General features: G+C 36.0%; 1 protein-coding gene and 1 long non-coding RNA gene across 17 annotated transcripts in view; one reads left to right on the forward strand and one right to left on the reverse strand.

The window, feature by feature from the left end:
* PCDH11X (protocadherin 11 X-linked) overlaps positions 1–24,219 on the reverse strand; it is a 490,061-nt gene that overhangs the window by 431,024 nt on the left and 34,818 nt on the right. For 8 of the 12 annotated variants that reach the window (XR_010834843.1, XM_048077757.2, XM_048077712.2 and 5 more), the window contains exons 1-2: positions 15,682–16,048; positions 5,883–6,466 (exon numbers count right to left, since the gene is read on the reverse strand). Coding sequence is in view for 11 of the 12 variants with exons in the window: in XM_048077757.2 (XP_047933714.2) it covers positions 5,883–6,466; positions 15,682–15,733 (636 nt within the window). In the remaining variant the exon portion in view is untranslated. Of the gene's footprint in view, positions 1–5,882; positions 6,467–15,681; positions 16,050–24,219 lie in introns of those variants that run through there. The other 4 variants (XM_013183306.3, XM_048077703.2, XM_067005160.1 and 1 more) reach the window with 2 other exon arrangements.
* The window catches only part of LOC106037422 (uncharacterized), a 50,673-nt gene continuing 42,346 nt past the window's right edge, over positions 15,893–24,219 (forward strand). For all 5 annotated transcript variants that reach the window (XR_007168623.2, XR_001208015.3, XR_007168621.2 and 2 more), the window contains exon 1: positions 15,893–16,029. This is a non-coding gene — a long non-coding RNA (uncharacterized lncRNA). The remainder of the gene's footprint in view (positions 16,030–24,219) is intronic.

Here is a 24,219-nt window from a genome sequence, read left to right on the forward strand (position 1 = left end):
GAGCTTACCTCATCTTACTAGTCTCTAACAGCGATTTTCAGTAAGACCTGACAATAGTAATAAAGGTCCATTTACATGGGGAAAAAGCTCCATCTTGGCAGTTTTTGCACAGAAGGCAGATGTTGATAGCAACCACCCCAGGCTTTTTGTGACCTATTTAAAGGGACAATATACCCCTCCATTGTCCTCTCACGCTGGTGAAGCCTACACAGAAGAACCATCTGCATTAATTTCAGCGTGATTAGCTGTGGTGTGCTCCCTCATTCAAACATGGTTTGAGAGCAAAGTAAGGGTTGCTGCTTCAGCTTCCATTTAAAGAAATGAAAGCATAAAAAAGGACAGAAGCCAGAGGGTTTGAACAACCGATGCTTGGGTCGATGTAGAAGTTCTGGTGAGTGACCGCCGGTGTTAAGGTGTCCCAAAGCGGGGAGGTATCCACAGGTTCTGTTTGTGTCGCTGTGCACTGTGCTCGCAGGGACGTGAACTGGGATTCCCTCCCTTCTCTCCACGGCACTCAACCACTAGGTATTGGTATAACTTTAAAAGGCAAACAGGCCACAGAGAAGTTTTGTTGCCCTCCTTCATTGTTAGTCTCTTTGTCTATCACATTTGTATCGCTGTTTACGGTATCATTTTCAACAGTGATTTCATAAATCCTACTTTTTGGTCTGAATTAACTACAAATCTAATCCCACTCCGTAATTTTGATTTAACTAACTTCCTGGCTTTCATTTTACATAAAATTCATCTCCTTCCATTCTCCATTGTCACAGACAAGCAGTGACATAAGTTACTTGATCCCAAACTCCAGTGAGGCTCAGAAATAACCTTGTTTCAAAAGCAGTCTAAAAATCTGATGAAGATTCATGATCGCCATCTTCCATGGGTAAAGAAATTGACAAACTGTATCAGAAACTGGGGAAAGCTTATACTAAAAGACATCACAAGAGATGATTTACAGTAGCAAGAGGTAACTCCTCATCAGAGGCAAGACTGACGTGTTGTGAGACTGAGTAAGAATCTATTTTGTCAGTTTCCAGAGGTATGAACTGACAGCTACAAAAAGATTATTATATAATTCTAGAAGGAATCCACCAGCTACATCTGATGATAGGTAAATACAAGAATAATATTTGAGCAGGTAGGAGTAATGGAGCTCTAGCAGTATCGCCAATCTAATTTCCCCCAGGCAGACACAGATTAAAGAAAGCAGCAACCTGACGGAACACAAGTTTAGCTCTCGGAATAAAACGCCCTGCCCCTGTAAGTGCGGAGTTCTGCCTTCACTCTAGTCTGCCACTACCTGGGTATTCCTGCAACCATGCACCATGTCGTTTATGTGGTACAGCTGGTCAAAAAGAAACGTTCAGGAATCAATAATACAAATTTAAAACGGGCAAACAAAGGTGACTTTCCATTACAGTGCTCCACGCTGAAAGCCTGTTCAAAAACTGTTCTGAAACAGCCCCCCTTTTTAACAGCTAAGAGAATAAAGAAATGCTTCACATGAAAATCGTTATGGTCAAAGCAGAAGCTTGCGACACTTGTAAATCCTAAGTGTATTAATTGGGTTATACTACAGCTTACCTTGAACACAAACCCATCCTGAAGCAGCGCCATGAATGACAGCGCCTACCTCTAACCCTGTGGTGGCACTACCAGACACAATGTGTAAACATTTTAGTTACGTATGTCAGCAATGTGACCACCTGGAGGATGTGAACCAAGGCTTGTAGACCTGTCTAGCTGCACACGGGAGGAGGCCAAGTGATGCAAGAATAAAGAACCAAACACGCGGAAGGGACTGCAAACAGGCCAGGCAGCCTGCCCGATACACAACAAGGAGGACTCTCAAAACCAAAGCAAGGTAACGAATGTCAGAGGAAACAGCCCCAGTTAGAGGGGCGGAGAGGGGAACGCAAAAGACTGCAGATGATCAAGAAAAGATACAGAGGACAAAAGACAAACCTACTTCACTTCCCACTCATCACGGAAGACCTCTGAGGACTGGATCACCTTGGCATTGGCAACAAAGGCCTCAGACAAAAAAAAAAATCTGGAATAAACTATATTTACGTACATATCATATTACATGCCATGCATTCATAAAAATATGTAGTGTTTGTAGATTCATCATTAATCAGAAGTCACTACTGATTAACTTTTCAAATTAAATTCTGCTCTTTCATCCTCCTGTTTTAACATATTACTTCTCTTCATTAATGTCTTTCTTTTTCCCTATTCTTCCCAGTTTATACTCAACTGAGACAAAATCGTTGCTTTCTTATCTGGCCATTTTTTTCCCTGAACTATGTCACCATCTGTCTTAGCTGCCCCTTCTATCACCTTCTCCTACTATCAGTGTTATGCCATCTTTTCTTCCTATCTAGACTTAGCGCAATTGCTCATTCTGAATGCTTTTTCTTTTATCTTTAAATCATTTCCAACTAAATTCACTCTCCCTTGCCTTGTTCATAATAAACACGTTTACCATTTTTCATGTGAACCCTTAAAGTTATTCTGTCTGTTGTCAGCTTTGGGCACCTCAGCAGAGGATTATGATCTTGTGTAATACTGTGCACAATTTCTTTGGCTTTGTTTTCTTCTACTTAAAAGGATTTTTAGAAAGAGGCAGAAGATTCAAATAAAGTCAGTTACAAAGTAAAAAGGCCTTATAATTCGCTAACGATCTATTTTGCAAAAGAAACAGAATACAACAACTACATGAAATCTTTTTTCCATACTAGGAGGGGGGCAGTAACATAAGCACTGAGTAACAGAGTGAGGAAATACTGTAACATGTAAATGTTTTCTTCCGAACAAAATAGAGTTGCTGAAAGTGTGCTAACGACCTCTAAACTTTTCAGATGTGTTTGTAGTTAGCAAAAACAGGTATGGCAAAAATCTCTTTATCTTCCTGGAGAATAGGCCTGGCTCCATACAGACTGTAAGTCCATTTTAGCTAAACTTTTTTAAAAGTGAAATATAACTGAAGAGCTTCCTCTTTATTGCACAGCCTGTTAATTTGACGTTAATTTCTCTAAAGTACAGATCAACATATTCTCTCTGTTGCTGTATCCACATTAGAGCATCAGCCTGTGTGCTCCTGTGAAGTGACTTGCCCACCTGATCACCTCCCACTTCTCTGCGGCCCTCCAGGTTCAGGGCCCTGCCCACCACCTCGCTATCAGGTGCTTCCCCAGCAGCCCGCAACGCTGCCACATCAGCCCTGCTAGATTCACACTGCGCAGTTTTATGCGCTGCAGTTTCCTCACTTTTCTGTATGCTGATTATAAAATGAAGGAAAAGGTTAACATGTATCAAAGGCCAGAAGACACGCGTATCTTCACAGTGCACCCCCAAAACCGGCATGGAATAACAAACGTTCAAGCAGCATTTTGGGAGAAAAGGCAAGCAACATCATTTTGGTGTGCCTGTCATTCTGGCTCCTGGCATTCGGGTTAACCATGAAAGGATTCGCATGCACTACTCTTCCTTTCCTCTTTCATATCCTTATTCTTCCACAGTGATGAATGGATCTTTGTATATATGCCGTGTTCCCTGCCTGCTCACCAGAATCCTTCCCTCCTACCACTTTTTTCTCCTACTTATATGGTCAGTTTTGGCATTAACTTCATAAAAACTACTAGGGCCTGAATGGAATAATGCAGTGATGTTATTATTCCAAACGGTATCTGGCTGTCATAAACTGCTTCTTGGATTCAGGGATACTTTCCAAGCTATTGCTGCCTTAAAAAGACAGTGAATCCGTAACTCAAGAATTACCTGACAAGCAGGCATGCAAGAGAAAAATGCAATTAATTCCTTTAGGCGATCTGTCTGTAGGGCTGTGAATTTACAATTTTTTTTCGTTGCAGCACATCTAGCACAAGAATTCACAACTTTCAGTACGTGTCCTCATCCACATCACCTTCTCTTCCCTTATTATTTGTTAAAAAAAGGTTTTTCAGAAAAAAAAACCATAAATAAATGTATAACTGGTTTTATTTTATTATTATTCAAATACCAAAGTAAATGGGGGAAAAAAAAAAAAGAGTTATTTGCACCGCTCTCTTTGGCAGACCACCTCATGTCACATTTGATCTTTAGACAAGGCCTTGCACCCTAAACTATTTTTGGTAAAGAGATGTACAGAGCTGTAGGTTGTATTTTAGATGAGCTCCCACTTGTGTGATATTCTTCTGCTGATCTCTTACATTCTGTTTCTGACACAATCCAAAAATGAATAAACACACAACTCAAACACATAAAACAAGGCTGCTATTGTGGTGACCTAAAATGTTGCTCATTCAAACCCAGGAACTCATGATTTTGCTATTTTTTGTGTTTCTTGATATCCTACAATAACAGCATTTTTTCCTTGGATAAATTATCTAACATTTGTCCATGTAGACGGTGTATTATTTTGCCACGTTTTGTCTGTAGCCCCGGCTTTTTTTTTTTTTTTTTTAGTATTTTCTACTCCTACTGTTATTTATTTAATATGCTGTTATCCATTCCCTAGATTTTCAGTTAAAATGCCAAATAGAGAAGATGATATCCTGTCGGACACTTTGGGCGATCTATCTAAAATAATGTGTAGGTCTGTCTACTCTCATTGTAACTCAGGTTAAAAACTTTTAAACACTGAGGTCTTTGCTTAAAAAAGTAAATTCTTTAAAAGTCTCAAATTTCTAGACTACAAAGAGAACGGACAGACCAATATGTTATTTTAAAAAGCTCACCAGAAGTGAGCAGCATGCAGTATTCTGAAAGAATCTGTCACTACTTGGCCTCTGAACTGTCAAGACCACTTGAGACCATAAGCAATTTAACGGACCTAAAACAAGGCAGCGTTTTATTTTTATTAAATTGCTAGTAAGTACTGGTATTAGTGAATATTTGCTGTCAAGTCAATCAAGCAATATAATGGCCTGCATATTCTGTATTCTTGCAATCAGTGATGAGGGTATCTGATTGCTAACTACCCATTAGTTTCCTACTCCAAATCAAGGGAAGTAAAGGCATTTTCAGCTTCCCACGTCGTAACACAACCATTTTAGGATACATTTCTTCCTTGTACTCTCTACGGAAGTAAATTCAAACCTCACACCTTTTCAAACCTTTCCCAGCTGTTGGAACATGCTAACTTCTAACTTCTAAATGTTCTTTTGTTCCTTAATTCCAGAGTTTTCCTGTCATTAGATAGAAAGAGTAAAAGCTAGAATATGACATATCTGCTCTTACTAGGCCACTGGCGCTCTTATCCTTGCATTTAGGCATATCTTGGAGTTTCTCCTACTCAAACACGATGTTTGACCAAACATTACAAAACTACTTTGATAATTGGATTCCTTTCCATTCTACTATAACTCGTTGGTATACAGATCAGCTATTCCAGAATAGAAGAGTCTGTCTTGCTGTTTGATGGCTTCTCTATGACAGAACAAACACATCGCATAATCTTCTGCTTAAATTCTACTGCTCAAATTTAACAGTCACACAAGAGGGAGACACAAACACACTGCAATGTACTGTTCCATTCAGGTCTGTCACATTGGTGGTGATCAGAACATATTTTTGGTGGCTCAAGAAGATTGTTAGCCAAAGTTGTACAAATACTTTGCTGGTTGAAAGTTAATGAAGATGTGCATGTTTCACACTGTTACACAGATACACATACATAAACAACTTTCTACAAAGTGAATATAAGATGCACTATAATGCTCTCAGGTTAACATTTCAAGACAGTGCACCACTACTACAGTAAACAGCTTCATATTTCTAATGTTTTGATGACAACTGGTAATCAGTTGGTAGTATCTGTTGGTCAGCAGTAACACAAAGACAGACAATAACACAGAAGAACGGAAGAAACCCACCTTAAGAAGTTCATAATGTTGAATACCGTTCACACCAATGTCGGGATCAACGGCAGATGGAACAGAATAGCGAGAATTAATTGCTGTGTTTTCAGGTATAGAGATGTTAATAACTGTTGATGGAAAGAGTGGGGCATTGTCATTTATATCCTCTATTAGGAATCTGATCTTGACCAGTCTGAAAACTTCATCAGGCAAAACAGCAACCTCCACCTCATAGAAGCAGCGATTCTCACTAAAGATGCCAGAGCACAGCTTCTCTCGGTCTATGCGGTTGGCAGTTGTGAATATCTCACCAGTGTTCTCCTCCACCCGTACTAACGGTACATCCCCAGTCTTATACACAAGCTTGAACTGTAACGGTGAGGAAAGGGGGACATCTGGGTCCAGCGTTAAGTTAAGATCCTTGAGCAAGTTGCCAATGAGGACATTTTCAGGCAGTTCTTCCCGCACTGTATAATTCTTCTCCTGTGCGCCAGATTGAAATACAATACAGGCTAATAAGACTGCCAAGAGGTAGGTTCCAGACAGCAAGTCCATTTCCAGAATGACTAATGAATATTTGTGTAGAACACCAAGAGTAGCTGGAAAAAGGAAAAGAGAGAAAATATTTTAAAAATTACAGAATATTGTGCTTTTCAAATGATGAAGATATGAAAGGACTGCTCTTTCTACAACAAATAAACTGAACTGATTGAAAACCCAATTACTAAAATGAGATTTGACTTAACAATCCTTCAGAAAACATAAAATCTCTTGCACATATTTCTACTTCCATCTGCTTCCTAAATACTTGAGGTAGGAATCTTAGAACTGGAGCAGACTTAATAAACAAATAAATAAAAACAAAGATAAACCATTATTTCTTTCTCCACCATTAGATTTCTCTTTTCTCCTTAAGAAAACCTCTTCCTTTGAACCCTCTGCCACTTTATCCTCAATTTCTTGTCTCCAAGGAAAAATGTAGGCAAGGAGTTTGCAAGCAACCATCTGCTGAGAACAAGATTTTTTTATACCACTTGCTTAGAGATGGGAAACCAAGAATACTTGTCTTAATTTGCCCCCAAGTTTTGCACTGACAAAATTTCATTATATTTGTTCACCAGATTTCTTTGCTGTTATTTTTATTAAAGGAGCTTAAACTAGCAAGAAAACCTTATGCAGATAGTGAACTTCAGCCACCAGTTGGTGGAAGTCTTTCTAGCAAAGGGACAGTTAATACAGCAGTCCTTTTCTCTAAGGAGACAAGATCCAATTTGAGCTTTAGAAATAAACAGAAATGCTACCATTCAATTCATTGAAATTTGGATTAGGGGTCTAAAACCACAACAGTGGACAAATTCTAACAAAGAAGGAGCACAGCAAACACTGGAACTGTTCAACGTAGCAATAAGGCTAAAAGATTTTTCCTAGCACCAAGGGTAACCCTGTGTCAGTCTCAGTTCTCCAACAGCCCACCATACCAGTAAATAATCTCTATCTTGGGTACTTGCTATAATACTTGGATAATTTCCAAGACAGTGGGATTTCTTTTGCTTTCTTTGATTAAAATAAATAAATAAATAAAAGACAGACTGCACAGGAATAATTTCCCTTCTGGTATGTGACAGTACTTAATGTATCTACTGGAGACTGAACTGAACGAAATGTTACGTAATTGTAAATCTGGTGAAATCTGCTCCTATATGAACTAAATACTCTGAGATACCAACACGTTTAAAATGAGATACAGGTTTATTTAGGGCTGAAGAAAATACCATTTTGTACTTTTCAATCTAATTTCTGAATAACAATATATTCTCATGTCAAGATTGTTAACAACCTTAAATTTATGCAAAGACAGAAACAGAAGGGGATGACATAGGTACATACAGATAAATGCCTTCAGCTGACAACTTCTGGAGAAAAACACACCATATAGCTCCATGTATAGAACGTGCTGCTTTGCCTAATCTTTACACCATTCTGCCTTTGTAGAATTTAAGATAATCTAGAACAGTATTTTTGTAAGGTAAGCATTCAAGAGTTCTTTCTAAAAATAATTTTTTAGTTAGTGAAATTTCAGCTCCTACCAGCTTAGTGTCTTTTTCAAATATAGCTGTATTAGCACACCTACATTCTTTCCATTGTTCAGGTAAAAAAAAAAAAAATAACCTTTCCCCTTCCTCTTCTGATTTTATTCTCTGTGTCATAGCACAGAGGGATTTACTCCCATGGACCAAGTTGCAGTTGTTTAAGAAATTACTGAAGCCAGTAATTGCCTTCACCCTTTACTTACTGCCTTTCAGCAGTATCACTTCCATGGTAATTTAAATTAAAACATTTGACTTTACAGTGAGACAGATTAGGAACACTAATATAGTTATTCCATTTCAACTCTGCAACCTGCTTTTAAATAAGAGTAACTTCCTGTAACATTCCAACCAGATCTGCAAGGTGTATCTTTGCACAGCAACAGGATTTAACTGCAAAGCATTTTCTGGCTTTGTGATTATACATAAGGAACAACATGAAAGAAAAATCCAATCCTGCAAGTCTTCGCTTATGAAAAAACGCATTACTCACTGGAGTAATTCAATTAACCTGAATAAGATTACTGACAGCGGTGAGAACTGGATATGCAGTTTATGTGGCACAGGTACTGCATTACCTGCACTATTTTAGTAATTCACTGACTTACTTGCAGTACTTCAGTAGGTCAACATGATACAACATCGAACAGGTATTCAGGAGTGAAGAAACAGTGTTCTACGAACAGCCATTTTATAGATCCATTACAATATTAAACTCCATTTAAATATGTAAATAGGGAAGTCATCAGCAGATACTGATTATCATTAACAGTAACACTATGGTAGCAGCATGAGTTTAATGAAAGAACTGTGGTGATATTGTACAAATATATTAGGCTGACTAATAATATTTTTAACTGTGTGCATTTTATTTGTCAGCACTTCTCTAACAATTATCACACCTGCTAAAGGAGCTGCACACATGCATTCAAACTGCAGAAAGATCTTATTTCAGAAAAGTAATTTCTGTATTGACTATAGTTTTTATATATACATATATTATATATATTTTTATTTTTACATTGTTTCCAGACAAAACAGCAACAAAAATGTATGGGTTATTGTGAACACTTGATATTTAAACCTTTTCCTCAAAACTAAATTTCAGAATGGCAGCATGTCCTGCACGTACTATTGGCACTAACTGGCACCATTATGCCAATTTTTCCTTCTCTATTAGAAGTTAAACTAAAAAAATACTAAAAAGGGATCCTGATGTCCATGGAGTAATATTTTAAGCCTACAGTTCATTTCTGTGCATTTAAATGAAACAAATTTAGAAATAAACCGAATTCTCTGCCCTATCCCAAATTATTCTGATAGAAGAATCATTGATAGAAGAATTGTCTATAAATCATAATAATTGATTAAAAATATTGCATATACATGTATATATATCTTCCAAATAAATTTATATAGTATGTTTTTTGATTATTAACAAGGTTATTAATGTTAGTCTGCTCCTCTCTCTCTAGTTTTGAGGATACAGGGAATTTTAATTGCACTAGAAACAAAAGTTTGTGTTTAATCAAGAAAGTTTTAGAAAACAATTTCAGGGTGAGTACAAGTCAAAAATTCTAAAGGGTTCATGAAAAAAGCTTTCCAAATCAAGTCTGAAATTCCTGATAGTACCAGTAAATAATTTAAATTTAAAATTAACTGATAAGAACTCCATTAACTCCAGTTTAAGCCACAGTAGAGGTTCCAGGGACTACAATATAACAACAAAAAAAGACTCGAGGTCAGTCAGGAAAACTGTGAGGTGGAATTTCCTCATATTACATTACTAGCATATTTTTCTTTTTAAAATGAGACAAAGCCTGAACCATTCTATAAAAACTGTATTTATTTTGCATTAAAAAAATATATAGTAAAACACGGAAATAACAGAAGACCATTATTATAAATCATGTGAGATAAATACTAACATAACTTTTTCTAATGTATGTTATCCCTGTAGATTTTCCTGAAAAACTAAATGGCATAGACATGTAGCATGCACTGTTAGGAGTTTAGTAGAAAACTGTCTGGTGTTAAGATAAAGAAAACAACCAGCAATGACTTATCATTCTTGAACTTCTGGATAATAAACTGTCTTCCAATGGTCTTTACCTGCCTTTCTAAGCAGTTCTAGGAACGGCTTTGAACCTTTAAGAACTATTCTATACCTGTGGCCCTTTAATGGGGGGAGCAACATTACTCAAGTCTTCTGTTCAGACATATGATGAACATCTTATACCATGGGAAAAGTGTTGTTCTTTAAGCAACCTATTTATGTAGTTATAGCTGTAAGTTGTCTGTCATTTGTGTTATAGCACTGATGGGAATACTATGGCAACGGCAATGCAAAGAAGAGAGGAGCAGGAGGTACTCTCTAGCAACCAAGCATCATTCTGAAAGACATTTACGAAATCTGAGCATTTCTAGAATTCTAAAATCCTAGAAGAAAATGAAAGGCTAAAGAAACCGCAAATAAGGATGACACAGTCAACGAAAATGGGACATTAAGTGAAATTGTCAAAAGAGAGCATGCGAACGGTAACAGATGGTAGAAAAAGAGATGAACTGAGAAAGACAAGCAAGATAAAAATACAAAAAGGAAAAAAGAAAGGAACTGAGTAGAAGGTCAGTCACAGTACGTTGTGTGGAAAAAACCTTTCTTGATGACCGAAACATTGAGGCAAAATAAAAAATAAAAAATACACAGAAGACTAAATAGAGTGGCTCAAGTCTGAAACACCTGTCATAAGCTCCAACATTCACCAACACTTATAAAATGAAAAAAAAATACAAAATAAGAACAAACGAAACTGTTTAACAGGAGGTAACAATAAGCTTGCCAAGCCATTTTCCCAGCTTTCAAAAGAATTCATTGGTGTCTGTACTGCTGACTTCTGAACTAGAAAGGCAAATGGACCAGATGGACAGAATGGAAGGTAGGAGGGGAAAAAAGAAATTACAAATTGGCTCTTTCATCTGAGCATCTATGCACTTAAATGCACCTGCTTTTTTGTCCGATATACTAACTAATAATGACAATCCACATATTATCATTGTTCATTATTATCTTCTTTTTGTAGTTGTCAAATCGTATCTACCTTCAGAAGTAGAGAGAATATAAAACCTACAAGTACCTAATGGAGTATGATGTGAAGGTAGAATCTAAATATGTTCTTTATACACAAGGCTCAATCTGGTCCCTTAATACGGGACTGGATTGCAAGTTCTTACTTAAGAAAATCACAGAGAAGTAGCAAATGCAGTGAAGAGGCCAACTGTAGAAGCAGCACTATTTCTTGATACCTAGGTTCAGACATGATTTAGAGTATGAATAAATAACATTTGATAATATTTTGTAACTGCAACAAGTTTTGAGGAAAAAAAGGAGCATAGGCTGTTTAAATAAATTGGGAATATTACATTGAAGTTCACAACGGCTACAGTATCTAAATATTGAAAAATCACAATAGAGAAGAAACCCTGAAAATTACTCCCATTCTTATCTTCATATTCCCGAACTATTTTAATTACATAGACTAATTTAGCTAGTATACCACTACTTTTCAATATAATATCCCTTTCATTTGCTGCTAGCAACCCTTGAACCCTTAAATAGGAGTATTGAAATCGCTATGTTAAAACAGTGTTCCTCAAAGCAAAAGATCCCCATGACATGGACTCTCTTTTTTCAGACAGTAGCATGGTTATGATATTATCTAACTGAAGACTGAGCTATTTGTAACTATTCCAGTTCAGAAAGGCTCCCTCTGAAGTGCCCACTGACAATGAAACAGTTCTGTACTATATTTCAGAGGTTTTGAATTGCTGAATCCTGTTTGATGTTGATACAGATTTCAATTTTATTCTGTAAATCTCAGCTGCTAGACCGTTAGGACTGTTTTCTGGTACCACAGGTTTTTGGTTTGTGTTTTGTTTTGTTTGTTTGTTTTGTTTTTAGGTGTAAGTCACTAACATAGCTGAATACAGCAATGTCTACCCTCATCATCATACATACAATATTTTACTTCAGACTGACTGGTTTTGATGGCGGTTAACTTGTTTTTCTCTTTTTTCCCTTTAAAAATAAAAAATAAAAGTAAAGCTTTTACTGGTATTTCTTACCATTTTTGATGACAAGAAGAAACACTCTAAAGCTATAGCCTGGCAGGAATCTCCCTCTTCTTTTTAACACCAAAGAAGCAAACGATGACAAACATCTTTAACTCATTTTCACACTCTGAACTGTTTCAAAGTGAAATTATTTTGCAGCCATCAGTATTTTTCCACCTAATGCACTCCCTACATAATATACTTCATGATCATATTCAAAGAGAAAGACCTACCTCAAAGAGGAACAGACAATTTGCTATATTCTCAAGACTTTCAAATTCATTCCCTCATACGATTTTACTCTAAATCCACTAAAGGACTGATTTATTCTTAGATCTATTTTTTATTAGCGTGATGGTACTGACTTCAATGATGTTTCTTTAATATGATTTTTTTTTCCAGAGATGAACAAAATGAAACTGAAAGTTCCTATCACCAGATGAAAACACCACCTAACACCCATTGAAGTCAACAAAAGAATTAAATGACCGTGAAACAACTTGCTTCTGCCGTTCCATGCTCTCCTGATTCACTCTTCACTGCTTTAGAAACAGAGTATTTTTAGGTTTATTTTTGCTTCCTTCCTCCTAACGCACCCCTTCCCCCCATGCTAAGAAATACTCCTTAGCTAAAGAAATTACAAGTTAACATGCAAAGGACAGATTTCTGCAGCCACAAGAAGAAGCAGTCAAGGTGTGTAAACCAAGAAATTTGTATCTCCTTACTGAAGCTGAATTACATATTCCTGAGACTAATCTATAACTAATAGGAAGAGTGCTTATTAAAACTTGTATCGAGATGTTGGAAACAGTGAGCAAAACCACAAATACACAACAGGCAGTAATTATGCTGTACGGACAAACTGAACTCAATCACTTTGGTATCTGGCATAAACAGTAATTTCTTTTAATTGTTCCAAATTAATCCCTGTCAAACTGTTTTACTAAAATGGTAAGCACAATCCATGTTTGGGAAAACGCATCTAGCAATCACTCAGTAAATATATTTAAAATACCCTGTAACTTATTTAAGAAAACTGTGAGAATATGCAATATAAAGTTTATTTATATAGTGTCAACTCTAGGAAATAGTAGATCCTGCTATTAGCATTGTAAAGTTTTGCACCAGAGCTGCACAGAAAGCTAAGGGTTGAGGACAGAAATATTGGGGGGAAAAAAGGTGAAGATCTCCCTGATGATAAGCACCGCTATATATTTTCTTTGACAGAAACACTGTAAACCATTTAAAAAAGCAAATAAGTCTTACAGCTCCAAAGCTAACACAACATTGAGTTTTAGTGAATATATATTTGAAATTGTAGAGCATGACAAACTTTCAAAAACAATGTGAATCATACTATTAGTAACTTGATTTTTTTGCAATGTCATTTTCTTATTTTTTTATTTGTTTTTCAACACATGAACACCTTTTTGCATTAAGTGAAATTTGCTCTAGTTTTATTCCTTGAAAATCTGTTCATGCCTCAAATCTGAAAATTAAATCTCTACTAAAGCAAAGAAATATCATCCATAAGCTAATGGCAAGAGCATGTGGTATCACAAAAAGAAATTACATGAACATATGTGATCATTGGATGTATTTCAACTTCAAATGCATTTTTATTCAAAAGAGAAAGTAAATCTGATTTTAGTCACTTGTGTCAAATCCTTTGAAGCAGTGATTGTCAAGATCACCTGTTTCATACATAATGCATTTTGCATTATTGACTTGCTGCCAGTTAATAACTTTCATTATTGAATAGAAAAAATACACTTCACAGTGTCTACTAAACTATTCAAGTATTTCTGAATAAAAATGGAAATATTGCTTACAGCTGAATGCTATATTGTCTATTACCTACTCACAGTAAATATGATTTTGACTAGAGCCCAGGCATATGCATAATGACATTTTGTCATTGTAGACTAGCAGAAATCAGCCCCCTTCTTACCTCAGCCCCCTTCAGTTCAAAACATTGAGACAATGTAACTGAATTAACATAAACTTCTCAAAAGTTCCACTTTTGAATACATTGTTCCCAAAACATTTAGAAAAAAATATAGTATTTTTTTCTTTCAATTAAGATTTGTACTATAAAAAGAAAAACTATTTATATTTTGAAATCCTTGTTAAACCCTGGTATCTGCAATATTGCACTAGTTGCATCAAGTTTCTGAAAAGAAAAAAAAAAAAAAAGTTGTCCCCTGGGTATAAGGATTCATGTATTAAATTTCAATTAATACCAAAACCTTACTCTTTCTATAAATCTTCTTTTTAGTCTTAAGCTTTCATATTTCCATCAATTTCTCTCTATCTCAGCATAACACACTCCCCAAAGCCCAGGCATCCTGTGAAGTTAACTCTCAGATTTCTTTAAAAGGTCCTTGGAGTACTCCTACAAGCCTGAAAGGAAAGGAGGTGCTGAACTTTACCTCTATTATCTTCTCAGTGTGCTCGCATGACATAGGCCCAGGAGATTACAGTAACAAAGCGTTTATAAAACATATTTTAGGATTTGTTTATTCCAGCTTCCCCTCTGTCTGTCTAGAAATGGACACTTCTGTTCCATTTCTAATTCTGTAAGGCTCGTGAACGAACACATTCAAACATACAAACTTCATACGCTTATGCAGTCCTTAATTAATGTATTCAATTACAATTATAATTAATAACTAGCTAATAATCAAAGAACTTATATTACTGACAATGAAGAAAATAAGCATAAGAATAAAACAGTTCAGGCAATTTCACATTCACTCTGTTATTCTTGAGAAAACTTCACAGCAGCAAAATGTTTCCTGTTCAATCCACTGCCTTTAAGCAAAGGTTTACAAAATAAAGAAAAAAAAAAAAAAAGATTTAAGATTCTCGTGGAATCGCTTAGATAAGAAACTAAACATTTTTCATTCACTAGCAGTGCACCTACCCATTTTCAGATGGGATTTTTTGTCCTTTTAATAGATGGCTTAAATGTAAATGAGATTTTAACTAGAAGGTACCGATCAAAAGTTTAAAATATAAAGCATATCACAAAAGAGGTTTTCCATATTTTGGCATACAATTCTCACCAATAAACAGCCTGTTTGTCCAAAGTTGTCACATGTAACACATGGATGCAATAAAAAAGAATAAATATTTATAAATAACAAATTTAAACACAACCCTGGAAGCTGTAAGAATGCCATGCACACACACACAAATTACAACAGTGGAAAAAACAGTCTCTTAAGTTGTATATAAGTCCAAAGCTAGGAAAGTAATCATATTCTTAGCTACTTTCCCCACCTAAATACACAACACAAATAAAAATTTGCAGTATGTAACACAAAAGATTCTCCTATGAGAAGATAACATCGGACAGCAAGGGCTTTTCCGAGGGTAGAACCAAACCACCCGAACAGAAGTTTTATTGGAATACGTCAGAATCACACACCTGTTACAGGAGAGGGGGAAAAAAAGAAAAAAGAAATAGAGAATAAGTAGACATCTCTCCACTAACTGTCCTGGCAGGCCAGTTTCTTCCTGAGAGGCGCGCCAGAGCTCAGCTGGCTTCAGGGCTTACCGGTCCCTCCACAGCCCAGCAGCCTCTTTTAGGAAAACCCATCCTTTTTCCTCACCTGGACGCCCAGACAGAGGCAGCACCTCTACCTGTGGAAGGCCTTGTGGCATAAATTGTGGGGAGGCTGGGACGGTATCACCGCTGATGCTTCCCCCTCAGCAGGCCTGAAGGCGGGACAGCGCTTCCTTCTGGAGGCCACTGCCTCCTTCTGGAAGGTTCCTGGGGACGCCACCAGCCTCCCTACAGCAGGAGGCTCCCTCCTCAGCTGCCTTCATGCCACCATCTCCTTCCTGGGGTTCCCCCAGCACCACCCAGTGTAAGGCATGGGACAAGGTACGCAAGTAGCACCTATGACTACCACAAAACACTGAGGAACCTCTCACCCGTGGAACAGCAAATCTACTTGGTAAGAGCTGGCACAGGGCTGCGCGTTGTCTTTTTCACTCAGTATGTTGAAAGAAAGCTAGGGCAATGGCTATAGCTTTTGTAAATTTTTACGTGAATAAGCACTTACAAAGAGTATTGCCCTCTGCACGTTCTGGCCCAGGCTACCGCAGGCTGTCGGCCTACATAAATGCCTGTGTTTCATAGGTTCAGCTGGATAAATTATTCTGTGCTCCCTTTCCCCAAGCTCCCTCAGTGCAACACTTTTGGTACAGACTTTCAGTGGTATGAGAAATAATCCCCGTATTTAGTGCTGTAAAGCACTTCAGGGATCTTCCAAAATGAAAGGTGCTGTATACACTGAAGGTGTTAGCAATAACAGCTGCAGTGCCATGTGGTTTTAGAAAACTCTACGAGGAAAAGTGAACCACCCTTTTTCCTCTACTAGCTACAGAAAATAAAAGTATATAAAAGAAAAAGGAAACCTGTTTGAAATAAGATTTCTCATGATTTACTAAATGGGACACAAATAGCATGAGTTTGATCCAAGATTGTTAGTTAATTGGCTTAAGATCAAGCCTCAAAATTCATATCTTACAACATTAACAACATGCATTTATCTCTCATGCTATCACTCAAATTCAGTAATACCAGCCAATTATTTCCTCGTGACCCAACTGTCTTTAATTAACTGTTCTTCCAATGTTAAGGAGGAATTCTCTCCTTGCTATACCTCTGTAGCATAAAGTGACCTTCATTTCAATACATTGTTACCATGCAAGTAATCAAAGATAGTAGTAACAGCAATGGTTACTTTATACTGTGATTTCTGCATATTGAGTTATTTCACATTGTTTGATGTAACTTTTAAACAAAGGATGAATAGGAAATTATGTATGAATTGCAACAAAATTTAATGCTTTATATACTAATGGTATAGGACTGAGCTTTTAGTGACTATATCAGCATATGCACGACTAATAAAGATGCCAACATTTATCAGAATTAGTCTAAATATTTTAGAATTTTCTTTCTAATTATTAAAAAGTGTCCTGCTTTATTGATATGTATAATAAACCATGTAATTCTATAGTTTGTTTAGATAAAAATGTAAAATATTTTTCTCTGCTATTTAAACAGAAAAAAAAAAAAAAAAAAGTGAAGCAGAAGCACACCCTTCCCCCCTCAGCCAACCAACTCCCCAAAAAACCCTACCACCACTGCAATCCTCTAACTGTTCTGGTAAAATACTTTCTAGTGCATAGCTTCTCTCATCCTGACAGATCCCCAAACTGTTGTAGAGATTGCAAACACATGGATTGCTTCTCAAAGCACTGAAGTTCTGTGCCAGGAGCGCTACACTAAAGTGATTCTGGAAAGGGGATTGAAAACTAAATTATCCAGTGGAAATGATGGAGCATAGCTCTTTAGACTTGGAAGAAAACATACAGCAACATTCAGTTGGACTAGTTGTACAAAAAAAAAAAAAGTAAAAAGAGTCACAGAATTGGATGGAACAGAATTATAAAGATACTATTAAATGTATTCTAGCAACTTGATGTGCAGGACCCAATTTTCTACTTCAAATTTTGTTTTACCTGTATAGTAAAAAGTGGAGGATCTGGGAAACAATTTCCTATTAAATTGATTCAAAGCCTACTGAAATCAGATGCATCTTCTGCAGGGTTTACAAAATTTGCCAGATTTTCAATTTCCATTTTGCTTTGGAAATTCAATGCCATGTCTTAAGAGTAACGTGAGAGAGCCTACATATCTCAACAACAGAACTTTATTCAGTCTTTACGTAGAATCTTATGTGTCAACACTGAATACTTCATTTTAGATTCTATTGCAAGTATCAGACCATATCAAAATGAGCTATACTCTTGACTATAGCCTGTTGTGGTAAAGTAGATGCTTAACAGAATCTCAGAAAAAATGATTTTTAAAGTTCTACAGGAATCCACAAATTTTTTGAAGATACTATGACTCCTCCCTATGAATTCATATTTAAATAATGGAAAATGTGCTATTTGCATTTCTTCACTACCTCCTCACTGAAACTTGTCAACAATTACAATTAAATAAAAGGGGATTTAAAAGATGTACAAAATATTTCTAGCTAGAAATACACATGTCCATTGAGTAAGTGTGGTCAGCCTACTGCCAACGATCATAGAATCATATAATGTCCAGGCACAAGTGATGTGGCATAGACTAAGGGTTGTAATCTATAACAGGCAGGTTTGGGGTCTTATTTGTCATGCGTCCTTCTACAGTCTTCTGACATAGTGCAAGGATGAATGACTTCTTTGAAGGTTTTTAATGAGAAAAAGAGGACACCACTATATTAATAATGAGAACAGCATACATTGGTATATCAGAGTCCTATAGGTCATTGATGTTCATGAAAAAGCTTTTGAAAATTATATTGAAGCACATTTTCTGAGAGAATATTATGGACCCATGATGCGTTTTATCACTACTGGTGCACTGCACAGAACATTTTTGAAGAAAATGGAATATTGGTTCTTGAAAGTAAGAATTAAATGAGGAAAGCCTTAAAGGAATAGTGTGAACAACTATTAAGGTTTAAAAGAGATGTGTAGTCTTCCCCTATTTTGTCTAAAAGTCATGCCAGTACTCCACAAGCCCAAGTGAAAAAGCTAATTTTGCATATAAATGGAGTGACATCCCCATTGAAAACAGCTTATTATTTAAATGCAAAAAAAAAAAAAAAAAGATAGGAAAAGAGCACAAAAAATATGAAAAACCACACACCAGCCTACTAGCTGAAGTAATCACAACACAGAGAATCTTTGAATAACATGGGATTGTATTAAATACTGTATCATTTGTAAGTTTTCATGCTTCCCATTATGATAATTCTGCCTGTTTCAGTCAACTAGAAATGACCAAAGGCTTTTCAGTTATTTCTGGAGATTAGATGTTTGTATTAATGTTGTAACAGAAATGTCATGAAAACACTAGATAAGAGTATTCCTTTTCATCAGCTAATTATGCCTCCAAATCTAAGACCTACCGAGAAAATGGATGTTTTTCTTCATACACAAAAGTTGTTTTGAATGACTTAAGCAAGATCAACGCAAATGACATAAGGACATAATTATATGTTGCTTGATGAGGTATAAGAACAACAGTGATAAGATTAACTGTTCCATCAATTACTGGTGTAAGAATTAGAAATATTGATTTGTGATTAAGTGTGAATAGAGAAAATAATATTTCAAATCTTTAACCTCTGATGGTGTTTATGTAACTATCAGTTAGAACTGCTAGTGATTTCCAGTAAAATTACAGGTGCTCAGAACTTACAAAATCCAAACCCAGAGTGTGTAGTAAAGAAAACTTGCTATTCTGTTACAAAAATCTGTCAAAATTCCAAGGTTACATCATCTGTGGTATGTATTAAGCCCTAGAGCAAATTTTCCAAAGACAGTTGTTCTGTTCTGCTATAGGGTCTGGATGTATTAAAGTATTATGGTATTGAAAAGTAGCCGCTATTCCTATTAATAATTATTAATAATAATTATTAGGAACCAAATATTAGATGGCTTGACAAGATTACTGGAATACTTTACTGGAACTTAATGATAGTAGTCCCATACATATTGTAAAGTATTATGAGAGATTTTGAACTTTCTCAAACTTGACACTATTAAAAAGAGTGATATAATGTCTTATGTCTCTATGGGCTTTGCAGGCCTATTCGTCTAATACAATTCCACTGTATTTTATGAGACTTGGTACATGACACCTATTTTCTCATATCTAGAGATGATGATTTCCTAGAGGCAGTATAATGTCTCACAGTGATGTGTCTCTATGCATCAGTAGAAGCATGCATATCATCTATTTGTAGACTACTGCCAATACCAGCATTAGTGATTTTTTTTTGTTTTGTTTTGCTTTTTTTGATTGTATGCCACATATCACATTTTTTTTTCTTTTTCTGACAGAGTTTGAGGAAGTGTATTTTTCCTTAGTGCACAGTGTGGATGGATGCTGCATTTTTTCAAATGGAGAATAATTCTCTGTATCTGAGAGATACTGACAAGTCTGATTTTTTTTTAAATCAGTTCAAGAGGTTTATGTTCAGGCTTGTCTGGAATGTGAAGGCATACACTTTTTGATCAAATCACAAAAATACAAATACTTGTAGTTCCTCTTCTATCGTCATGCAATGTTTTCTTGTAGCAGAAAAAATGAGATGTCTTCATGGAACTTACTGTGTCAAGAGTATTCTGCCATGTATTTGCTGGTCTATTCTACTCTTACTCGACTTAAAACACACAAATACGAGCTTGAGATAGATATGTTTGTTTGTTTGTTCCTGGAAAAATATATTCAGTTATCAGAATCCATTGTTTAAATTCATATGATTTCAGGAAGATTTCAGGAGAAAAAGGAAACAATTATGCTAGTCACACAGCATCCTTTCTTATACAATTAGATATCGGTGCAGTGGGGTTCTCTGTTGTTTGTTCATTTATTAGTTTTAACACAGAGGCATTAGGGGAATCCAGTTAAAAAATATCTGCAAGACGAATTTCTAAGCTGATGACCAAAATAGTGTTGTCTGGAATGCAGATTATGTTCAGATGTATGCTTTTCACATGGTCTCTGGAGAACAGTAAAAGCTTTGCACTCTCCTTGACTGCTAATATTTTAGAATTCTATCAGACACAGATAAAACAATCATTAGAAATTCAGCCATCTCATTAATCTTGCATTTGACCTGAAATTAAGAAGGTGAATAATCTTATTGAAATAAACCTGTAGTTAAGTATTTAACGATATAGTTGAACAGTACAACTATTTTTAAAGAAGACTTGCTATCAAAAATTTTATTTCATAAAATTTAAAATCATGCAAATTATACAATTTTTTGTTTTATTTAAAGAAAATGTCCGAAAGCTTAAGCTGAAGCATTAAGTTATCTTACTTAAGCTCGTTAGCATTTATCCCCACTAATGACAGTCACCAACGAACAACCGAAAATTTTAAAATTGCTGAAAATGATGAAGAGTTTATCATATTTTGTTCCAGCACAGGGCTCAGGTTGCAAGACTTGAGGGGTACAGATCAATCCAGCCTTCAGCCGTCTTTTTAAAAGAAAAAAAAAAAAAAAGATGCAAGATCCTGCTTTGTTTACTTAATTTCATTTTTTGTTGTTGTTTGTTTGTAGACTGCTATCTGAGATTGGATTGAGCATATGTGAGCAACTCATTCCTAAAATGTTAGTTTTTACATTTGCTTCTTAGAAGCATTAAGTAATACTGACCCTTTTCATGTTTCTGAGCATAATTCAATAACCCAAATAGGTTTCTAGGTTTTCTAAAATAGGTTTCTAAAATGTTACTACTACCTTTCATTTGCTAGTTTTTAACTTTGCTCAAGAGAACTAAGAGCTTATGATTTGGAGAATACATAATTAGTATCCTCTCTGTCTGTGGGCACTTTTGATCTTTTATAGTATTGGGAAGAAAAAAGGTCACATATAGGCAGATATCTCAACAACACCAGCACTGGTAAGACATTGCAGAGTAAGAGAAGAATGTTTTCACTAGAAGCATGAATGAGTTCCTGGTCTTCCTTAAGCAAACGTACAGAGAGCTAAATATTAATTCTCTGCAAGAAAAGAGCAAAATAATTGTGTGCTAAGTTGGATTTAAGTAGGTTGTACTATCTTTAGATTTCCTGTATATGCACATATGACTTTGCATGTGATAGTTCAAATGTATCATCCTCTATTAAAAATGAAAGATGCTTTATTTATTTATTTATTTATTTTCACCCAGTGCTTTTGCAAATTGTCTTTGTGTAAGTCTTCATTGTTATGTTTTAGCAAGCAGGCCACCTAGTGCCTAACAGTAACAAGTACTCTATAACGATCTTAGAAGTTTTGCAAGAATTAACACTACCCTCAGTTGACTGGCTATCAAAATCGTTTTACTTTGTTACACTTCTGCAAAAATAAGAGAATTAAGTATTTTTTCCCCATAAAGTGGGATTTTGACAGTTTCCTGTAAAATTTTTGAATATGGAATAGATACACACCTTTTTCTTGTTATGAAAGATCGACTTATTTTCTTTAAAAACTAATTTTGTGAGTAATCAAGCTTCTTGTACAATTTCAACCTCTTGCTGAAAAAATAAATGGCAATCTTTTTCTGCAAGTAAGATTTTCTATTATTCTTGGACACGTAATTTCTCATCTAATAGACTGAAGAACAATGTAGAATTTTAATAGTGTGAATGACACATCTGGTATTACCATTGCAAGGGGAATTTCCTCCTAATTTCATTTGTGTCAGTATTTTAGAGTCCAATTCAGCTTCTTTTAAGATAGTTGGCAAGGTTTCTGTAAACATCAAGAGATACAGTGCCTATTAAGCTTTCCATTTCATCTTGGTGATATACTGCTTTCCTGTACACTCACTGGAGTGAAAATTTAATAATCTCAAGAAGCAGACAACAGTCCCTCAACATAAAAAAAGACTTTGTTTCTATACTCAGTTATACATTACCCTCTATGCTTTCGCTGAAATAGTGATATTTGTGGTAAGACTATGTTCCAAGTTATTAGAAGATACTGAAAATATTTTATTATTCAAATTCTATAAACTAATTTTCAAACATTCTAATTGGATACGTCTCAGTGAAAGTAAGTGAAATCACAAATGGTTTAGGCAGAACCAATGCTTTAGCCCTCCTAAGCCCCAGTAGGACTTAGGTTCCCACAGCACTGGGAAATGTGTATCCAGTGCTGGGTATCTCAGCCTGTGCTCTTGAAGCTCAAGTCGAATACTATTTCTAAAGCCTGTTTATTCTGGAAAGTATAATACCCTGAATCTTATCTTTCTGCTTCATTTTGTAAAGTTATGACATACATGTGTGCATTTATATATACATAGTTCACGTGAAGAAGAAATAATGAAAAGCATTCAGTGAAACAAAGTTCTTTTGAGTGTTGAACCAAAATTTAAGGGAACACAACCACTATTTATAAATCTAGCTCAAGGGACTGTTTAAAAAAGACTTCTCTTTCCCAAAGACTTCTTCTGTAGGTGACTGTGACCATATAGCTGTGCAGCTTTATCCATTTAGACTGTGCTGTATCTACTACTGATGATGGGCACTTACAGCAAGAAAAAAATCACTCTGACGTGTTATACCCATAACGCTTTTCCCAGCCTAGAACAGAAAGTAAATTCTGAATATGTTTGAAAGAAAAGACTACTTTGTGGCAAGTGAAATCTCCCATTTGCCAAAGTTTAAGTGTTCGTGACCTATCTAAAAATTTTATTTAATACGATCAAATTCCCCTGTAGCATTTTGTGAAATTTTAAAGTTCCACAGTAAAAAACAATTTATCCTTTCTGAAACAGTATAGTCTTATTTTCATTCTCTTGATATACGGTAGCCAGTGTTAGAAAGGTGAAGGAAACACATCCATACCTGCTTTATTGGAAACTTATGCTTTTGTGATTTGATCCACAATATCCCTACTCAAATGTTAAGAACAGCAAAAAATAAAAAAATAGAACTACTACTTATTATCTGCCTCCCCAAATCTGGGGACTGGATGATAGAGCCACAAACGCCTGTGATAATTAAAAAGAGAGTAAATGAACCAGATCGTGACATGACCATGTCCCATTATGGATTTTCGTTGTATATGAATGAATGTTAAATTCCTCTACTACCATCGTGCTGTGGTGAGAGAGCATTCCCAGAACTAAGAACCAAGGGCTAAATTGGTCTCTAATGGGGCTACAGTGGACAATATCATGATACAAGGATTAATTCTCAGTTTTGCTGGGCTTCCAGAAGCTGACAGAAATTTTACTTTTCTCAGTCCTGAGGAATCAACGATGAAGCTGAATCCAAGAAGTGAAAACGTCAATACTGGCTGCAGAAATGGCAGCACTATCAATGCTGCCTGTCCTGTGCTGCCTAGCAGTTTTCCTTTAAGAGTGATGACTGTTAAGGAACTTGCTTAATCTACGCACACGTGTCTGGAGTGGAGGACCTGCGACTGGTTGTTGTCATCAGCGTGTAACATCCCTTGGGTGACAGGTTCTCTCATTCTTCTGACTGCTCATGCATATTGACAAGGATGCTGCCTGCCAAAAATGACAATACTACACAGCGTTTCTTTAGCTGTATCCAGCCTCCTAGATCGCTG

This window comes from Anser cygnoides, chromosome 13 (genome assembly GCF_040182565.1).
Source record: "Anser cygnoides isolate HZ-2024a breed goose chromosome 13, Taihu_goose_T2T_genome, whole genome shotgun sequence".
Taxonomy (NCBI): Eukaryota; Metazoa; Chordata; class Aves; order Anseriformes; family Anatidae; genus Anser; species Anser cygnoides.